The sequence below is a fragment of the Ahaetulla prasina genome, chromosome 1 (assembly GCF_028640845.1).
Source record: "Ahaetulla prasina isolate Xishuangbanna chromosome 1, ASM2864084v1, whole genome shotgun sequence".
In the NCBI taxonomy this organism is placed as follows: Eukaryota; Metazoa; Chordata; class Lepidosauria; order Squamata; family Colubridae; genus Ahaetulla; species Ahaetulla prasina.
Genome location: NC_080539.1, coordinates 285205958 through 285225798, shown reverse-complemented (window position 1 = coordinate 285225798; position 19841 = coordinate 285205958). Strand labels below are relative to the sequence as shown.

General features: G+C 35.2%; 1 protein-coding gene across 4 annotated transcripts in view; it reads right to left on the bottom strand.

The window, feature by feature from the left end:
- Window positions 1–19841, bottom strand: part of ANO1 (anoctamin 1) — a 134745-nt gene that overhangs the window by 28063 nt on the left and 86841 nt on the right. For all 4 annotated transcript variants that reach the window (XM_058161488.1, XM_058161507.1, XM_058161498.1 and 1 more), the window contains 2 exons: window positions 15431–15591; window positions 4585–4667 (listed from right to left, as the gene is read on the bottom strand). In XM_058161488.1, the coding sequence (XP_058017471.1) occupies window positions 4585–4667; window positions 15431–15591 (244 nt within the window). The remainder of the gene's footprint in view (window positions 1–4584; window positions 4668–15430; window positions 15592–19841) is intronic.

Below are 19841 nucleotides of genomic sequence, written 5' to 3'. Positions count from 1 at the left end.
CCCATTTTCTATTAACAGTGAAGGACTTCAGATTCACAATATGCTGGTTTGCATTATTCATATATATTTTAAGTCTTAACAGGTGACAGCATATGGCTGATCTTCGCTAGGTTTGGAAACTAAGCAGGATCAGGACTGATTAATGTTTGGATGGGTAACAAGTATACTTTTGGATTGAGACCTAGATCATGAGAATGGAGAAAACATTCCAGAAGACAAAGGCAAACCCTTTAGTTACTGTTGCCAAGACAACTACATGGACATGTTCATGAAGTTATCAACTATCAGCTGAAAGGAGTCTTCATTTTGTAATCGGTTTTAAACCTGAATGACCCTTTCTGGGCATTGCAAAAAGGCCATATTTGAACAGACAGCATGTCATATATGGGGCAAAGGGTTGACACTAAGTTGTTCTGAGTTTAAATGTGCAATTAAGGGATTCTCCTCTCTCTATAGATTTGATCTTAACAAAAAAGGTAATTTCAGTTCTGTTAATTAAAATTAATGATTTGTAATGTCAGTTTAGTCATACATACAGAGAAAATGTGTGGAAAAGAATCAGAAATGAAAAGAATGAAATAGGTGAGAGATTTAGAGATTATTTTTAAAAGTGCATTGGACTGAGACTGGATGGATATGAAAAAGCCCTATTTGAGGATATTATAAAAGAGGAAGAATAATTTGCATTGGAAATTTTGAAGACAGACAGATGCTGGAGAAAAATGAGAGGAGATCGAAAGTCATCTTTCACTACCAGATAGAGAAAAAGTTGCAAGAAATTATAAAAAAACAAAAACAAAACAAAAATGCCAAACCTTGACTGCCTCCTTCAGGAAACCATAAAAAACACAAAAAACATAAAAATTAAAATTACTTCACTGTTGCAAACTGTATTCTTGATACAATTATTTTTATTTGTGCGAATGTAGGCACTGCATAAGAATAAGGGGGTACATAGGGGTACATCCATGGGGTGCAGGTTGGGTTGGTCTTCTGTTGTATTTAATTTATGGAAGTATCAGCATGAAAATGCAGTCACTCAACATCCAGAAAGACTGAATAGCGTTATGGCCCAGAACTCTGTTGGTATCAAGCAACTGAACACATGGGTGCATTGTCCTCTTACATAATTATTATTGGAATAACAATTTCAAATAACCCTCATATGGCATTATTCTGATATATTAGAGATTCATTTCTTCAATAGGATTTGAGTGCTTTGATCACAGGACTGAATTAAAATGAATATGTTAAGTGAAGAATAAAATGCATTCTATTATCAGCAGTTGTCTCAGGTCACTGCTATCACTACAGCGAACACTGAACATAATCCTGAAAGGTATTTCCTACTACAAGGATACAGTTAATCCTTCCGACAGCTAACAACAAGATACCAAAAATAAAAGAACAGTTGTCTTATGGTGTCTATGATACCATCCTAGCACTGAGATTTCAACTTTAACATGTCATTTGTGTTAATGCTTCGGGTCAAAGATCAAATGAAATCATAGAGGTAGACCAATCAATTACTATCAAAGTTTTTTTTAATGAAATCAGTTGTAAAATTTAATATAGTAATGAGACACATGCATTATTTAATATATTTCTGCTCGAGAAAAATAATTTTAATTAATTGAGCAACACTTTTCATAGAAAATTATGTATATATTTGTAAAATGACTTTAAAAATACACATGATAATCCTTACTGAAAAAGGGGGAGGTCCCTTCCACTGACACACACATGTGCATCATTAAAAATTGAACAGTTAATTTTCTCCAGTATGCATTTATGAAAATATTCAAAATTAACTGATTAATCAATTAAAAGTAAAAAATATTAATTCAATATAATTAGCTATGACTTATATGGTTTATATTTTATAGCCAATTTGGTGCAGTAGTTAAGATGCTGGGCTAAAAACTAGGAGACCGTGAATTCAAGTCCCGCCTTAGGCATGAAAGTGACCATGAGCCAGTCACTCTCTCTCAGCTCAATCCACCTCACAGTGTTGTTGTTGGCAGGGGGAGAATAGGAGGAGGAAGCAGTATTATGTATGTTCGCCACCTTGAGCTACTAATAAAGTAATAAAGGTAGGATACAAATCAAATACATAAATACTATTAGAAGAAGAGAGGCTGAATGGACTGGTCATCTTTCGGTTTTCATAAGCGAAACCTATTCATCTGATAGAAGAAGCACTTTGCGTTGACAGCTTGAGAGGAGAAATTTCCTTTTTTCTTGTGGCTACATAGCCTCAAAATAAAATTAGAAAACATAAAAATTAAAATTACTTCACTGTTGCAAACTGTATTCTTGATACAATTATTTTTATTTGTGCGAATGTAGGCACTGCATAAGAATTAGGGAGTACATAGGGGTACATCCATGGGGTGCAGGTTGGGTTGGTCTTCTGTTGTATTTAATTTATGGAAGTATCAGCATGAAAATGCAGTCACTCAATATCCAGAAAGACTGAATAGCGTTATGGCCCAGAACTCTGTTGGTATCAAGCAACTGAACACATGGGTGCATTGTCCTCTTACATAATTATTATTGGAATAACAATTTCAAATAACCCTCATATGGCATTATTCTGATATATTAGAGATTCATTTCTTCAATAGGATTTGAGTGCTTTGATCACAGGACTGAATTAAAATGAATATGTTAAGTGAAGAATAAAATACATTCTATTATCAGCAGTTGTCTCAGGTCACTGCTATCACTACAGCGAATACTGAACATAATCCTGAAAGGTATTTCCTACTACAAGGATACAGTTAATCCTTCCGACAGCTAACAACAAGATACCAAAAATAAAAGAACAGTTGTCTTATGGTGTCTATGATACCATCCTAGCACTGAGATTTCAACTTTAACATGTCATTTGTGTTAATGCTTCGGGTCAAAGATCAAATGAAATCATAGAGGTAGACCAATCAATTACTATCAAAGTTTTTTTTAATGAAATCAGTTGTAAAATTTAATATAGTAATGAGACACATGCATTATTTAATATATTTCTGCTCGAGAAAAATAATTTTAATTAATTGAGCAACACTCTTCATAGAAAATTATGTATATATTTGTAAAATGACTTTAAAAATACACATGATAATCCTTACTGAAAAAGGGGGAGGTCCCTTCCACTGGCACACACATGCGCATCATTAAAAAATGAACAGCTTAATTTTCTCCAGTACGCATTTATGAAAATATTCAAAATTAACTGATTAATCAATTAAAAGTAAAAAATATTAATTCAATATAATTAGCTATGACTTATATGGTTTATATTTTATAGCCAATTTGGTGCAGTAGTTAAGATGCTGGGCTAAAAACTAGGAGACTGTGAATTCAAGTCCCGCCTTAGGCATGAAAGTGACCATGAGCCAGTCACTCTCTCTCAGCTCAATCCACCTCACAGTGTTGTTGTTGGCAGGGGGAGAATAGGAGGAGGAAGCAGTATTATGTATGTTCGCCACCTTGAGCTACTAATAAAGTAATAAAGGTAGGATACAAATCAAATACATAAATACTATTAGAAGAAGAGAGGCTGAATGGACTGGTCATCTTTCGGTTTTCATAAGCAAAACCTATTCATCTGATAGAAGAAGCACTTTGTGTTGACAGCTTGAGAGGAGAAATTTCCTTTTTTCTTGTGGCTACATAGCCTCAAAATAAAATTAGAAAACATAAACTTGATGTGGGTAGGAGATTCGTGGAAGTGGAACAATTATTGCAAGAGAAAGAATGGCTATTCATTGGACTCTGTCTTGTCTTCTTTTCCTACAACAGTACTACTCTTAGTGTTCTGTTTAATAAATAGATTGTAAAGTCCTAAGATTGAATATGAGCAAAATCCACCTAACCTATCAAAGAGATCCAGGGCTTTCTATTTACAATTAGTAAGACATTTATTTGGTTGAGTACTGAATTTGGTAACACAGAAATTGACATCTGATAGGATATTTTAAATTTGTCCGGTCAGTACATTACTTTCTAAATACAGATTTACAATTAAAACCACCGTAAATGATTAACCTCCTTTTAATTTAAATGGTATTGTAAACACAAACGTCCAGAAACTATTTCCTAAGAATCTTAAATTTCAAATAGAATTGGGAAATAAAACACTTTTAAAATGTAAAGACAAACAATTCCCCTTTTTAAATATAAGTTAATAGTTCCAGTCTCCACTCAATATGCTAGACAGAAGCAATATTTAATTTTGAACTCATACAGAGAATACATTCGCTAATTGTAAATTTCTGTAATCATGGCAACTGTATCTTTAAAACTGAACAAATTATGAGTATGTTCACATTTTATAGTTTCTACATCAAGGGAATAATTCTTGAGCTATATATGTTTTAATGCCCACATTACTAGGTGTAACCTTCATTCTCCAGCCAAGGCTTCAGGCTTCCATGGTAACAAGACTGAAACTAACACACCCATCCCAAATTTAGAAATGGTTATGTGCAGGATTTTCCATTCCAATGGGTCACTGGCTGAAAATTAAAGATCACTTAGAGAAAGTAACAAACAATGAAACAGCATATAAAAGAATTAACGTACTTCTTCTTCTTCAAAACCAGTAAGATCCCATTTGTAATTCAGACGCATCTGTTTTCTCTTCCAGTGTTCCATAAAGGTAGCAGCTGCATAGTTGGAAGGAAAGAAAAAAGGAAGAAGGAAATTATTTCTATCCATCATTTAGTTGTTGCTACTGATCTTAATCTGCACTATTTTCCGTTCTGTGAAAATATAAACTCCAAAGTGAAATTGCTTATAACTCTGCCAATTTTAAGACAAAGCAAAATATTAATAATTGATTTGAGTCAGTTAATAGAAATTTTAAAAATGATACATTTTTTTTACAAATGTTTAAAAAAACAACCACTGCAGGCAGTTATATAAGAGCTGGTTATAGCTTATTTGGCTTTAATATCAGAGCAGAAATAAATGACAGAATAAGAAATCAATAATTAGAGTACTCTCTGTTTTGTTCGAAGATTAAAATGCAATTTTGGAACAGAAGTCCATTTGGATTGAGATCCTAACACTGAGGAAATTGATTTTTTTTATTCATTCCATTTATAATTTGCCCTTCAAAAATCCTTAAGACTGCTTACAAAAAATTAAAACCACAAACAAAACAAAATGAGATAAAAATCTATATCCCAGTATAAAACCATAAAGCAAAACTGATACAAAAACAAACAAAAAATGGACACAGAAATAAAAACAAGAGGAAAATCAAATTGGCTTGTTTCACTTGAAATATCAATACAGTTGTGTTACCAGAGTTTCTCTGGAGAGGACAATCCAAAAAGGGCCTTATATAGGATACCTTTAGTACTGCATTACTTTCTCAATTGGAATTACTCCCAGAAACTTTTTTTATTTTTTTTATTTTTTTATTTGTCACACAGGATATATAAACATAAGCATGAAATAACTGTACAATATATAAGCATATATATAAGTATGTAATAACTATATTACTATAAACTAAACTTATAAACTAAGTCCACTTATGACTGTATGACTGTAACTTTGTTGCTGGCAATCTTTATGATTTATATTGATATATTGACCATCATTTGTGTTGTAAATGTTGTACCTTGATGAAGGTATCTTTTCTTTTATGTACACTGAGAGCATATGCACCAAGACAAATTCCTTGTATATCCAATCACATTTGGCCAATAAAAATTCTATTCTATTCTATTCTGCTCTATATAACAAAAGGAAACAAAAGGACAGGAACGGTAGGCACGCTTGTGCTCTTATGCATGCCCCTTACAGACCTCTTAGAAATGGGGTGAGGTCAATAGTAGACAGTCTTTGGTTGAAGCTTTGGGGATTTTGGGAAGAGACCACAGAGTAAGGTAGTTTATTCCAAGCATTAAGAACTCTATTACTGAAGTCATATTTCCTGCAATCAAGATTGGAGCGGTTGACATTAAGTTAACTAACTATTAACTATTCCTCTGAAGAATAAAACTTTGGAAAGGAGAGTTATGTCTACCCAAGAAATTTCCATTAGATCTGAATCAGTCACTACCAAATGCTTTTGATATAAAGAAACATGAATGATCATTCCACAGATGTCTGGCCCTCATCTACTTTTGGTTAAGTATTCAAGGAAAGCATGGCTTTGATTTGTCTGTAATTTTCTGATGTGTTTATTGGCTTGCAACTGTTCCATATCTATAACGAGGAATTACAGTAGGAGAGTACCTTTCCAAAATTATCAACCAATAAATTAGCTAATGATAAAAAAACCAAAAAAAAACCCAAAACCAAAACCAAAAGTGAACATCAGAATTTGGACTAAAAGTGAGAGGTTCAAGTGTACTTCCTGCTTACCATGACATGAGAAGAGCCTGTGAAGGGTTTCAGGAGAATACTGCATCTTGATATAAACTTTTATTTATTGCAGTTTTGAAAATTATTCAGTTACCTTACATAAATCAGGGAGTATCATGCTAGAGAACCTTACTGTGGTTTGTCTTCTTGGAACACCTCCCTCCCCTCAGGTTCCTTGAAAAGGCTACTTAGAATTTATTTCCTTTGGTAAAAATCCCCTTTGGAACTGAGCAGTTGAGACAATAATCAGAAGCTACAATATTATTTTGGGCCCTTAGGGTATTTATACCTGAAACTCTTCTCCAACTCTTGCTAGGAGACCTACTTGATCAAACTTATTTAGAATCCTTGCACTTTTAGCTCAGTCAGGGCTATTAGTTACAGGTCAATATACTGTATATACATGAGGAGATGAAGCTGGTAACTGGAATGGGATCCAGAAAGCAGCTACATTTTAATTTTCAGCAGGAAAACTATTATAAAACAGGAAATGGTGACAAATTACAATACATGCAGCTTGTTTAAAACAATAATAACAAACCCACACTATACAGTAAATAATTGTGAAAGAAATAAGCATATGGAGAAAAGCTAACCAACCCCATGAGTGTAATTCTGAAGTAACTATGAATAGATATGATCAACACACTGAACTGTTGTCTTCAACAAACCACCAGAGACTTGGAAAATGAGATGAATCAGACATGTATCTTAACTGTGCGGCATGTTTCTTAACTGTGTGGCAACTCCATGTATCTTAATGGGAGTTTGCAATTTTTTTTTTAGTATGAATAATTTCTATTTTGGTCTTATCCAGTATTCTTAATCAGTTTTGTATATCCTGTATGTAAGTTTAAATATTCCTTCATAATATCAATATGATTTACAGTATAAGCTTCTCTAAAGTAATCATAGAGCTTGCAAGTTACTTTTAGTTCTATGCCTCTCTGTTGCACGCTGCAAAAAACAAAATATCTGCCCCACTTCCTGCTCCTATTCTATCAAAATTCCTATCAATGTCATTCATAAAACATAAAACATAAAACATAAAACAAGGAAAAATGCAACATCATTCCCCATGCTTATAGGAACGCCTCAAGCAACAGGAAAATATTGCTAAAATTTGAAACATCTGGAGGCCACAAGTTGTGCAGCATCTTGTAACCTTTCTTAGACCATTATTCAACTTAACTTCAGACCACAGTCTTAAACTTCTGGCACATAACTCGGTGGTATAATATTTGCTTTCCAAGCAATCGGACAGAGTCCTGTTTGGATTTGACAGGTGGAACAGCCTGAGGTGCATAAGACAGCATTCTATATCTGCTTAGCATTGCAGTAGCAATGTCAGAATAGAGGGGCTGCTTGACAGTATGCTTCCAGGCCTCCCTCCTTCTGTTTAATCCATGCTCCCTATTGTCTGGTTATCTCCCATTTTTGTAGATGCACCATAAAAGAAGTCTAGATGGACTGGCCAGTTCAGATCATACTGTAATCCCCCACTAGTCAGCATCTTTTTGCCTTAGCTCTGCCAATCAAAATTGGGGAAATATATGCATTCAGAATGGTGTCTAGCTATAGTCTTGACCATCTAGCCATTAATTACACAGTACACCTGATGGCCTCCTGTTTCTTTAGAATTTGTGGGGTTTACTGTGCATAATTCATCTTCCAGCAGTTCTGAATTAGATCTGGAAATATACTGATATAGCACATGGAGCATAGCTAAAATGTGTGTTGTTCTAGAAACACATGTAACTGCCTGTGCTGCTGTATTTTGCACCAGCTGAAATTTCTAGATATTCTCCAAGGGCTGTCCCATGTAGTGCACATTACAGTAATCCAATTGGGAGATGACTAAGGCATGAGTGACCATAATAAGTCAAGAGTCACTTGGTTGAGTTGGGGGGTTATAGAAATTGAATAAGTAAATAAAAGTAAAATATGTACTATGAATTATTTGTTATAATATAAAGGAACAAAAATGGTCTAGTAAACAATAGGTTGAATAGAAGGGAGTGAAGAAGGAAGTAAGAAGTACAAGGTAAGAAGTATTTTCTGTTCCCCTATGAGGATGAAAGTTCAGTAAAGGGAAAAAACTAAGTAGATTTTGTATTTTGCCATTCCTCTACTTATGATAATAACTTTCCAAACTTGTTTTGTGCAAGATATATGGCACTATCTTTAAATCTAATTTTGATCCCAATTGTCTTGTTCAACCTATACTTCCATTTTATCTCAAAATAACCTTGTGATTTAAATGTCTTTAAGAAGACCCAGAAGACACAAGTTGCGGAGAATGTATTCTGACAGGATATATTTGATAATGGGAATATTAATTTGCAACAGTAGTATGTGAGATTAAAACAAAATTAATATAGGTTGCCCTTATTTAGCAACCATTTGCAATTATGATAGTGATGAAAGATTAACTTTGTGACCAAACCTCACATTTATGATGGAATAAAGAAAAGATGAGGTAAGCTCATAAGAGCTGTGGTGGCGCAGTGGTTAGAATGCAGTACCGCAGGCTACTTCTGCTGACTGCTAGCTGCCAGCAGTTTGATTTTCACCAGCTCATGGTTGACTCACCCTTCCATCCTGAGATCGGTAAAATGAGGACCCAGATCATCGGGGGCAATATGCTGACTCTGTAAACTACTTAGAGAGGGCTGTAAAGTGCTATAAAGCAGTATATAAGTCTAAATGCTATTGCTATTGCTATAAGCACAACTACTGTTTTACTTAGAAAGACCACTTTACTTAATGATTGAATTACTGGACCAAAATGTGGTTGCTGTATAAAGACTATCTGTACTCAAGGGAATATGTATCTGTACAATGATTATGAGAATGAGGACTGTGTATTTACAATATAAACTGTTTTGTTCTTAGGGTTGAGTTTATTATGAAACTGAATTTGTATTTTGCTTTTGACAAAAAAGCATGTATGAAGCCAAACCATTATGATAAACACTAAACACAGAGCATAGAACCTTTATGTGTACCAGTTGTTCAAAATAAGCTTAAAACTCACAGTAACAGAGTTGGAAGGGACCTTGGAAGTCATCTAGTCCAACCCCCAGCTCACGCAGGAGACCTATACTAGGGATTCGAACCCCTGAACTGCCGACCTTTCTGATCGACAAGCTCAGCATCTTAGCCACTGAGCCACTATTAGCTCTCTGATTACACCAAACTTATGCCTTCATTTTCCTTGGACAAAGCCCAGATGCCTTGGCTCACAATTTGTTCTGGAAAAGCAAGCCAAACTAAAAGTTTGTGAGCCTGTTAGGAATGCTTTGGAAATGTATTTAAAGAAGAAAAAAAGAAAAATGGGAAGAATATATTTATTTTAAAAAAACAGATCTCTTCAGGAGCAGATTCTGGGTACAAAGCAAACTGCCTTCAAATGGGTAAGTTCTTTCTCCCAGCTCACTGATATTTTTAACAGAGAAAAATAATAGCTGATTCATTTTATCCAAAATTGAACATGAGATTTCAGCAGTAAAACTGGTACTCTATTTTGATTTTCTACAAGTTGGCTCATAGCTACCATCACCGTTTTCCTTCTCCCATTCTGCATTCTCTTTTTGCATGTGTCCACACATACAGAAACTGAGAAACACTTTTCCACCATTTTTGGAACCAATCCCTGCGCATTATTCTGTTGTCAGCCAGACTGATATATGGCTATGAGATTCTAGTCTCTGTTCTTGACCACTGGATTTCTGTGAAATCATTTCCTGACTTCTGTGTTGTGCTCATAAATTTGTAAACTTTCTTCCATGATCAAAAGGCAACAGTCTTTAAAATGATGTTCAACAAGATGACATCTTTTGTAATGTACATTGCTAAATAGCACCCATGCAGACACACATAATATTTAAAAGATTCACAGCATCCAAATGGGAAAAACTATCCAAAGCTGATGGTTAAAAATCAGGATCTATATCAAGTTATTATAATTAAAATCATGTCACTTCACATTTTTTTAATATTCTACTGAAGCATAACATGACAGTTTTTAAGCTGCAGAATGTAGGGGTTTTGCAGTACAAGCCTGAGACATTCATTATTTTGCTAGAGCAAAATGTTTTCAAAGGAATCAAACTGGGTTGTATGCACTAAACTAGGAATGGACTATTTATTCGCTCCGTATCTTTTAACACTGTATTTATAAAACCTGTGCTGTAAAGAAACAAACATAGGGTTCATAGAACAAATCAGTCAGAATTCTCACCAATCATCAGGTTGAAATTATCATATTTTGTGCATATTATGTGAAGACCTAGCTCTCTTGAGATGTCTGTGATGCTGGGAAAGGTAGAAGAAAAGAGAAAGCAGGATGACAGTAGCAAGGGAGATGAATGTAATTATAGTAGCTATGGGTACCTTGCTGGAGTACCTGAAGGTTAGGGACAAATTAACCTGCAAAAATATATCTAAGCAGTTCCTAAGAATCAAATTGATTTAATGGCATATAATAATGATCAATCAGAATGTGCTGAGCTAAACCTCTGTATTATTGTTTCTTTGAAATTTCATTTGTTTTAGACACTTAGGTCAAGTGTACATCTGTATACAGCAAGGAGAGGTTTTTTTAAAGTCTTTTTGGCATACATTATCTGGAAGTGAATCCAAACATTAGGCTGATGTTGAAGCTGTAACTTTACAACCATTTACTGCCTTCAAATGAGTTAGCTCTTTCTCTCAGTTCACTGATATTTTTAACAGAGAAAAATAATAACTGAGAATAAGCCTCATTCAACTAAGTAGGTTAAACTATACCTGAGTGAATATCTGTATGATTGAATGGTTGAAGTCCATTAGCTCAGAGTCATAGGACTGAACTCAGACAGAATATGAATAATATGTTTTACAGTTTTACAATTTGACGATGAGGCAATAGCAGATCCCAGGAATAACATCTTGTCATTATTAGCTTGGTATAATATTTGAATTCATCCAGCAACCAGATCTGGAATGTCTCCTTCATCTATGATGAATGACCAGCTCTAACAGAGGATAATATAGAGCTTTAATTTTATTAATAATTGGGTTGATGAGGGAATTTCAATGTGTGTAGCCTGCTTTAACAAATTGCATTTTCTGAGCCTTTCCCTCCACATTTTATGGATTTATTAAAGGTCAGGAGCCTCTTGTTTTGTATTGGTCCATGTTTTTTTGCAGAACCTATTCAACCATCTTGGTCTTCTGATAGCTGTACCAAAAGGGCCTAACAATGGGGAATCTATGGCCAATAGAACTCTCAAGTTGACTTCCTAGATTTTTACAACATTGGCTAGTCTGACCAGGACTTCTGGAAGATATAGAAGCCACAAGTTTCTAGGCTTTGAACTAGACTATACCAGAAAGGGAGACCTCAAATGAAAGAAATAGGTAACTTTGTTTCCTTCAGCTATCTTGGATTTCATTCACAGATGACATGTATAAAGGCAGGGGACTGTAGTGATTGCAGTTTTAAGGTATTTTTCAGATTGCCTTCACCCCTGAGTTATAGGATAATGTATTTTGGCAACTATTTTGATATACTGTATATTTATGAAAATGGACCTTACCAATCCATTTCAGACAATAACTAGAAACTTTTTTTGGTAGCAGGGATATTCTTTTAATGTGCTAGCCAGCAACTCTTTGAATTCCCAGCCAGCATATTTGCTAGACTACAGTAATGAGGATATTATAGTTGAATACACAATCAACCAGATGTTGCTGCTGCTGTTGTTGTTCTTTTCCTTCTCCTTTTCCTCCTCCTCTTCCTCCTCCTTCTCCACCATCACCACCATCCACCTCCAGCATCAAGTTGTTCTTAACTTGTAAAAACTGCATAGATTTTTCTCCATGATGATTCATCCCATACCTGTTCTTTCAGGTCTCTCAACAGTGTGCTTATCATCTCTATAACTAAGTGCATTCACTTCATGCTCTTCTCTTTCTAGCAATCTTTCCAAGCATTAGAGCTTTTCCAGAAAGCTGGGTCTTTACATAATGTATCCAAAATAAAATGGGTAATTATAGGCCAAAGACTATGGAAAGTACCAGGCTGAGATAGGTTGTGCTAAAGCTAATTTCAGCATTAAAAATTCACAAAATGTTATTCACATTTGTTCCCAGATTTAGAATTAAGTCCATTTTCACATTAAGATTTATAATGTCTTTTACCATCATCAGGTTATTACCATGTGAATATATCTGTAATAAGTAGGGTCTTTATAGCCACAGCAATGGCTTTATGACATATCATCAGGGTAAACTGGCATGAGACTGTATCAGTACTGTCTATATGATGAATACTAGTGGCTTTCCAAGGCTTTAGCAGCTTTTTCTGAACTGTATTTGGACACAATGGAACTTATAACTATGTTGCAGAAACATCCTCTTGCAAGCCACACCTATGACTAGTAACATATGTAAATACAGGAAAGAAGAAACCATGAATGGCATAGGACGGCTGCATGTGAGGCTTTTCTTAGGAAAGACATGTGCTTCAAGTAATATGTGAAGATCACCTGTGTAGAAATTCTAGTGCACTTGCTTCATTTTTAGAAATTCAGCTTTAATATGCCGAATTTGGGAATGGTGCTTCGTACAACCATTTCATGCATTAGATTCTGATCCTGACAATCAGCTTAGTGCAAATTTGGAGACATGGATTCCTGTCATGAGCTATGCAGGAGCCATATGAGTCACTCTGCTGAAATTCTTTGCAGTGGATTCCCTCTTCTGAAATTATAGCTTACTTTCTTGGCCTAACTTTATACCAGAATTCCTGAGGCAAGGAAAATTGTAGAGGGCTGCATTAATGTTGGTTTTGTGCATAGGGTAAAACAGAAGCTTGTCCAATTTCCCTCCTATGAGTTATATACAAGTTTTACAAAATTTCATGCCCAAAGTAGGCCTGAATGACACATCTGATTTTGAGGTGCCTACATTTGTAGGCAATTATCTTATAGTGTCTTTTTCTGAAGGATGAATATTTATGAAAAACAGTAATCAGGTGAAGAATCTAAAGAGAAATCTCACTCTCTCTCTCCCCCTCCCTCTTTCTCTGTTCTAGTTTATCTTGGAAACAAATAAGGGGTAATACTGAATAGGCGTCCCTCCTCAGAAAAGGGAGGGCAATAATTTCCAGTAATCTCCTCTGCAGACCTTATACGATTTCCTGTGATTGATACTTTCCAGCAATAGAAAAACATGAGTTGTTTTTCCAGTTTTAACGTGATCTTAGTATTTGTCCAAGGATAAGAGAAAACTTGGTCACACAAGAAGAACCACAACAACAGGAGAGTGTGTGAAGAAAGATTTTTCTCCTGTACTGGTTTTTGGCGAGGAGGATCACAAGAAATATTAGTTACATACAAAAAATGATTAGCCAGGCTCAGTGTATATATATTTATAACTGCTGGTGAGAAAGGTCAGAAAAATAGTGTTTGCGCTGGACGACTTCCTTCTGGTATCTGATCATTTGCCTGATTGTATCACTCATACCTCCCTCTTCTGGCCCTTAAGAATTATATTTGCTATCTTTAGTCAGTCTGTATTGCCCCTTGGTTAAAAAAAAATGTGAAAGATTTGGTGAGCAAAAATTAAAGTAAAAAAAAGTTTTAGCCCAAAACTGAGTTGAAAATAAGACAGAAATGGATCCATAAGACTATCTGGAAATAATCTGTTCCTTCTAGTTTAAGCATCTTGCCCCAGATGAGAGACTACATTTAACTACAATTAATATTGTAATTATCAATATCTACAACTGCTAGTAGATAAAATATTAAACTTAGAATTCAGAGACAACTTTTGGAATAATTTCACAAAGCTACTTTGTTCAAAACAACAGGAACTCTCTTTGCAAGGATTAACTACTTTCTGTATATTTATATGATGATACCAGGCTAAAACACAACCATAAAGGCAAAGATTATACAGCTATCAATTCATAAATAGTTCTGTGAAAGTATTCTGCATAGGAACATTAAACATGTCCCCCAGAGTTTTGTCTCTTCTTCCTCCAATTTGGCACATGTTGATATGGCCAGTTGGAAAGTTCCAATGGTGTAGGATGGCCTACTACAGGAGTGTCAAACTTCCGGCCCACAGGCCGAGTGCGTCATGTGCTGGCCACGGCCTCCCCCATCTTAGCGAAGGGGGAAAAAGTTGTGATACATCACATGTTGACAACGTGCTGCGAGTTTGACACTCTTGGCCTACTAGAACTGCTATGGAAAGCAATCAGATCAATATGAGAACCACAAAATCAGAAAATACTGTGGAACCTTCCCGCTCCTACTCCCTAACAACTGGTATACAGATCATGTGATTTGATGCTGGAAATAATAAACAACCATCATGATGGTTGTAGCCATTGACAAAGTTGGAATGTGCCTTTACTATGTACAAACATCCACATCCTAGAACCTCTTACATCTAAGTCATATGTAGGTATCCACCACTGAAACACTAGGATGTTTTACCAGAATTTAAGTGTCCCAAATTCATAAGTGAGGAAAACTTTTAATTTTTAAAAACTAAATTTTACGCTGTTGTTTTCCACAAATCATTTTGCGTGATTGTCTATTGCTACAGCATCTCAGTATGTGAATGAGATTATGTAGGTTCTTCACAAACAGGAGATGCTTTCAAAATTGAAAGGGCACCTTGAGTGATATAAACAATATCCTACTGGTAACATTAATGCACTTAAGTAAGTTTAACTATGATTCAGTGTTATAGTCTTTTGATCCAGATCAAGACCAAGTTTGCAAACAGATATTGTTGACATGCTATACAATCCCTAAGCAGTTTTGTGCCGTGCTTTGCTTTGTATTCATCCAAGCAACTTTATGAATTTCAGTTCAGAATATAAATGTAAATGTGACAGTTTTATAACTTAAGGACCAAAAAGAGACAGTACAGATAATTAACTGTTGATGACATATTGTCCTACTTGTTCTCCATATAAGGAAAGTTAAACTCAAAGTCAAATGAAAACTTCAAACATATTATTCCAAAATGACATAAGCATTCTTACCCCAGAGAGCCATGAAGACTGAGAAGAAGACAGTGGCTGGATTATCAAAAAGATGGCTAGCTCGAGCAGTGGCACAAGCAGAGCTTAATTTCCAATAGCTACATGTTCTGTCACATAAGGGGCACATGGTGATATTGTTTCTCTGGTCACACATCTCCATGCTGAGGGAAAGCAAACAGTAAACGAAAGGTGAGCATATCCTTCCCTTTGCTTTCTACTGAAACCCTGAGTTGTGAAATACATACACTGAATATGACTTGAATCTAAGCATATTTATCCAAATTTAATTCTTTTCCCCGTTTCAGATACATTGTATTACAGCATCAGCTGCATGGATGTACATTATAAATGTAAGTTAAATTTTAAAGGACAGCAGCCAAATGTCATCATGGAGTCCTGGCAACTGGAAAAAGCAGATTAAACAATTGGGCTTATTACTCTGGGACATTCTTCTGCACTTAACACCTGGGCTTTCTGAGTACTTTTATATTAGTATAATCACTTGGGCTGTTTTTTATACTCTGTTACTTCACAGGACTGCAGTAGTGAAGTACACTAAGACTACCTGTTCAGATCTTTTGAAATATAAACCAGTCTTCTAATCACAGAAATATAGTGGTCTAATACTGTATCAAAGGATCACTATCCATTTTTAAACTATGACAGAGTGATTTGAAGCAGGCTGCAGAATCATGCATTCCAGGATTCTCCTTGATCTTTCTCTTCTCTTTCTTTTCCAGCATAAATTATTACTATATTTGTATTATTCATGTTTAGCACTAGCTGGTGTTAGTCACCAGCTATGGTCATTGGTTTTCATCCAGAATTCTTCCCTATTGGAGCATCATGTCTGAACAAGGTAAATTGTCTGAAATAAGAAGGGTTAAGCCATGCACATGATCTATGTCATCAGCAAACTAAACCTCATGGTTTGTAACAAGTTTTGGACAACATGAATAAAATGTAAAAACCCCTATCATTTATCCAGACAAATCTGAATGGTAGGTCCACTGCCTTTGTTTATCCAAACCATCAATTGATGTTTTCACCATGAGACCATTTCCAGTTAAAATAATTTAATGAATTTATATATCACTTTCCTTATCAGATGGTACTTATCTGATCATGGTTAACATTAAAAAAATAACTAGCAGGGTCAAATCTGGTTGATACCAGATGGCATATGTCCATTAATCATTAGGAATAAAACTTGTCTCAAAAGGAGTCTTTAATTAAACATATTTCAGAGTTGTGTAATTCTATTTTAATGAATTTAACTTCTTGTGACATTGAATACAGGCCTCAAACTATACAGGACTAAACACATTAATGCATTTTATCCAAATCCACTTGATTATTACCTTAATATATTATTATTTTAAGACATTTTTATGGCTGTGTACTTTATGTATTTTTTACTTTATGGCTGTGTTAACATTTTTGGCTACAGTGGTTTAGACGGTTATGCAAACAAGGTGGGAGTTGTTTTTGGGTGGGATGGAAGGGACCTTGAAGACAGTTTTTAAATTTATATTAACTTTATTGCACGACATATGCCACAGTTTCCATATGTTGCAATGATCAGAAATTGTACCAACACATTTCAACATTAGCAGTCATAGGAGACTCTGGGGGCTGCAAAGCCTGGGCCCAATGACCATAGGTTGCCATTCTTCTTTTAAGATAATTTCACAAAATTCAAAAGGTATAAGAGCAGAACACCACAGAGCAACCCCCACTTATATTGTTCTGAGCTTTGGGGGTAAGTCTAAACTGTAGGAGTCAATAAAATTAAATAATTTAAAATAATGTATTCCTGCATTCTGTTTATTGGAAAAGATACAAAGTTCCTCCCCCCCACCACTTTTCACATATTTTTCAATAATTCTGGAATGCAAGCACTTCATCCACTCCTTTTTTTAAATCTAGGTTAAACACACAAAAAATCTTCTGCCTAGAGTTTGCTTGTAACTTTTATCACAAAGTTTCATGATAGTTTCCAACTTGTGAATGTACATTTTTGAACTGCAATGCTTATTAAGCAGTAAAAATGCCACTTTGATATAGTGGTTTAAGGCACCAGGCTAGAAACCAGTAGAGTCTGTGGTTTTTGTTGTTGTTGTTGTTGCCTTAGCCATAAAGCCAGCTGACTTTAGGCCAGCACCCTCTCTCAGTCGGAAGAAGAAAGCAGTGGCAAACCACTTCTGAAAAATGTTATAATGAAACTGATCGATCTATCTATCTATCTATCTATCTATCTATCTATCTATCTATCTATCTATCTATCTATCTATCTATCTATCTATCTATCTATCTATCTACCATAAATCAATTAATCAATCAATCAATCAATCAATCAACCAATCTATTGATCTATCATGTACCTTCCCATAAAAGCTATTTAGCAGTCAAATGGATTAGGGATGAAGAGCAATTCACCCTCAATTTTTAGATGTCCATTTTGCACCATAGCTACTCTGGTGGCTCTTGTGCTTCCTTATGTAGTCAGAGCAACAGCAATGGATAACTTCATCTGACAAGTCTTTTCTGCAGCAAATAATCCTACAAATAGTTTTTGAAAAGAGAAATGGCTGATATGTGGGTTTTTATTGCTGATCATTTTGGGCTTCATGGACGCCAGCTAAGCATATTGAAGACACAACACTAAATTATACATGAAAAGGGCAGAGTATGGATATGTCAGCCCCGACAACAGAAGAACAGATAGAAAAAATGGTGAAGCTAGCAGAGATGGCAAAATTGACTATTTTAATTAGAGAAAAGAATATGTTCAGTTTTGTTTCTACTTAGAAACTACGTCTGCACTCTATACTCAAGACTAAAAAATAATTAACCTTTGGACATTTGCTGATTAATATAATTTGTTATCATAGAAATGGCTAGTACCACCCCAACGAAGCTGTCGAAGTACTGTCCCAGTGTCTGGAAGCCGTACGGGTCTGGATGGGGAAAAACAGGCTCAAGCTCAACCCCTCCAAGACGGAGTGGCTGTGGATGCAAACAAGGTGGGAGTTGTTTTTGGGTGGGATGGAAGGGACCTTGAAGACAGTTTTTAAATTTATATTAACTTTATTGCACGACATATGCCACAGTTTCCATATGTTGCAATGATCAGAAATTGTACCAACACATTTCAACATTAGCAGTCATAGGAGACTCTGGGGGCTGCAAAGCCTGGGCCCAATGACCATAGGTTGCCATTCTTCTTTTAAGATAATTTCACAAAATTCAAAAGGTATAAGAGCAGAACACCACAGAGCAACCCCCACTTATATTGTTCTGAGCTTTGGGGGTAAGTCTAAACTGTAGGAGTCAATAAAATTAAATAATTTAAAATAATGTATTCCTGCATTCTGTTTATTGGAAAAGATACAAAGTTCCTCCCCCCCACCACTTTTCACATATTTTTCAATAATTCTGGAATGCAAGCACTTCATCCACTCCTTTTTTTAAATCTAGGTTAAACACACAAAAAATCTTCTGCCTAGAGTTTGCTTGTAACTTTTATCACAAAGTTTCATGATAGTTTCCAACTTGTGAATGTACATTTTTGAACTGCAATGCTTATTAAGCAGTAAAAATGCCACTTTGATATAGTGGTTTAAGGCACCAGGCTAGAAACCAGTAGAGTCTGTGGTTTTTGTTGTTGTTGTTGTTGCCTTAGCCATAAAGCCAGCTGACTTTGGGCCAGCACCCTCTCTCAGTCGGAAGAAGAAAGCAGTGGCAAACCACTTCTGAAAAATGTTATAATGAAACTGATCTATCTATCTATCTATCTATCTATCTATCTATCTATCTATCTATCTATCTATCTATCTATCTATCTATCTACCATAAATCAATTAATCAATCAACCAATCAACCAACCAATCTATTGATCTATCATGTACCTTCCCATAAAAGCTATTTAGCAGTCAAATGGATTAGGGATGAAGAGCAATTCACCCTCAATTTTTAGATGTCCATTTTGCACCATAGCTACTCTGGTGGCTCTTGTGCTTCCTTATGTAGTCAGAGCAACAGCAATGGATAACTTCATCTGACAAGTCTTTTCTGCAGCAAATAATCCTACAAATAGTTTTTGAAAAGAGAAATGGCTGATATGCCATCCTCAAATCATTTTGTGTCTCTGAGTATACTGAAAAGTGGGAATTTATTGGAACATAGATGTTATAAAACTATTTAGTTTTTGATTGCGCTTATTTGCATTAACCAGCCTTATATCTCAGAAACTTTATTATATTAATTAATTAATTAATTTATTTATTTATTTATTTTGTCACGCATATATTAGATAACAGATATAAGTATAAACATGATTATGAATCCATGAAATGGATATAAATAAAAGGGGAACATTAGGACAGGGACAGTAGGTACGCTGGTGCGC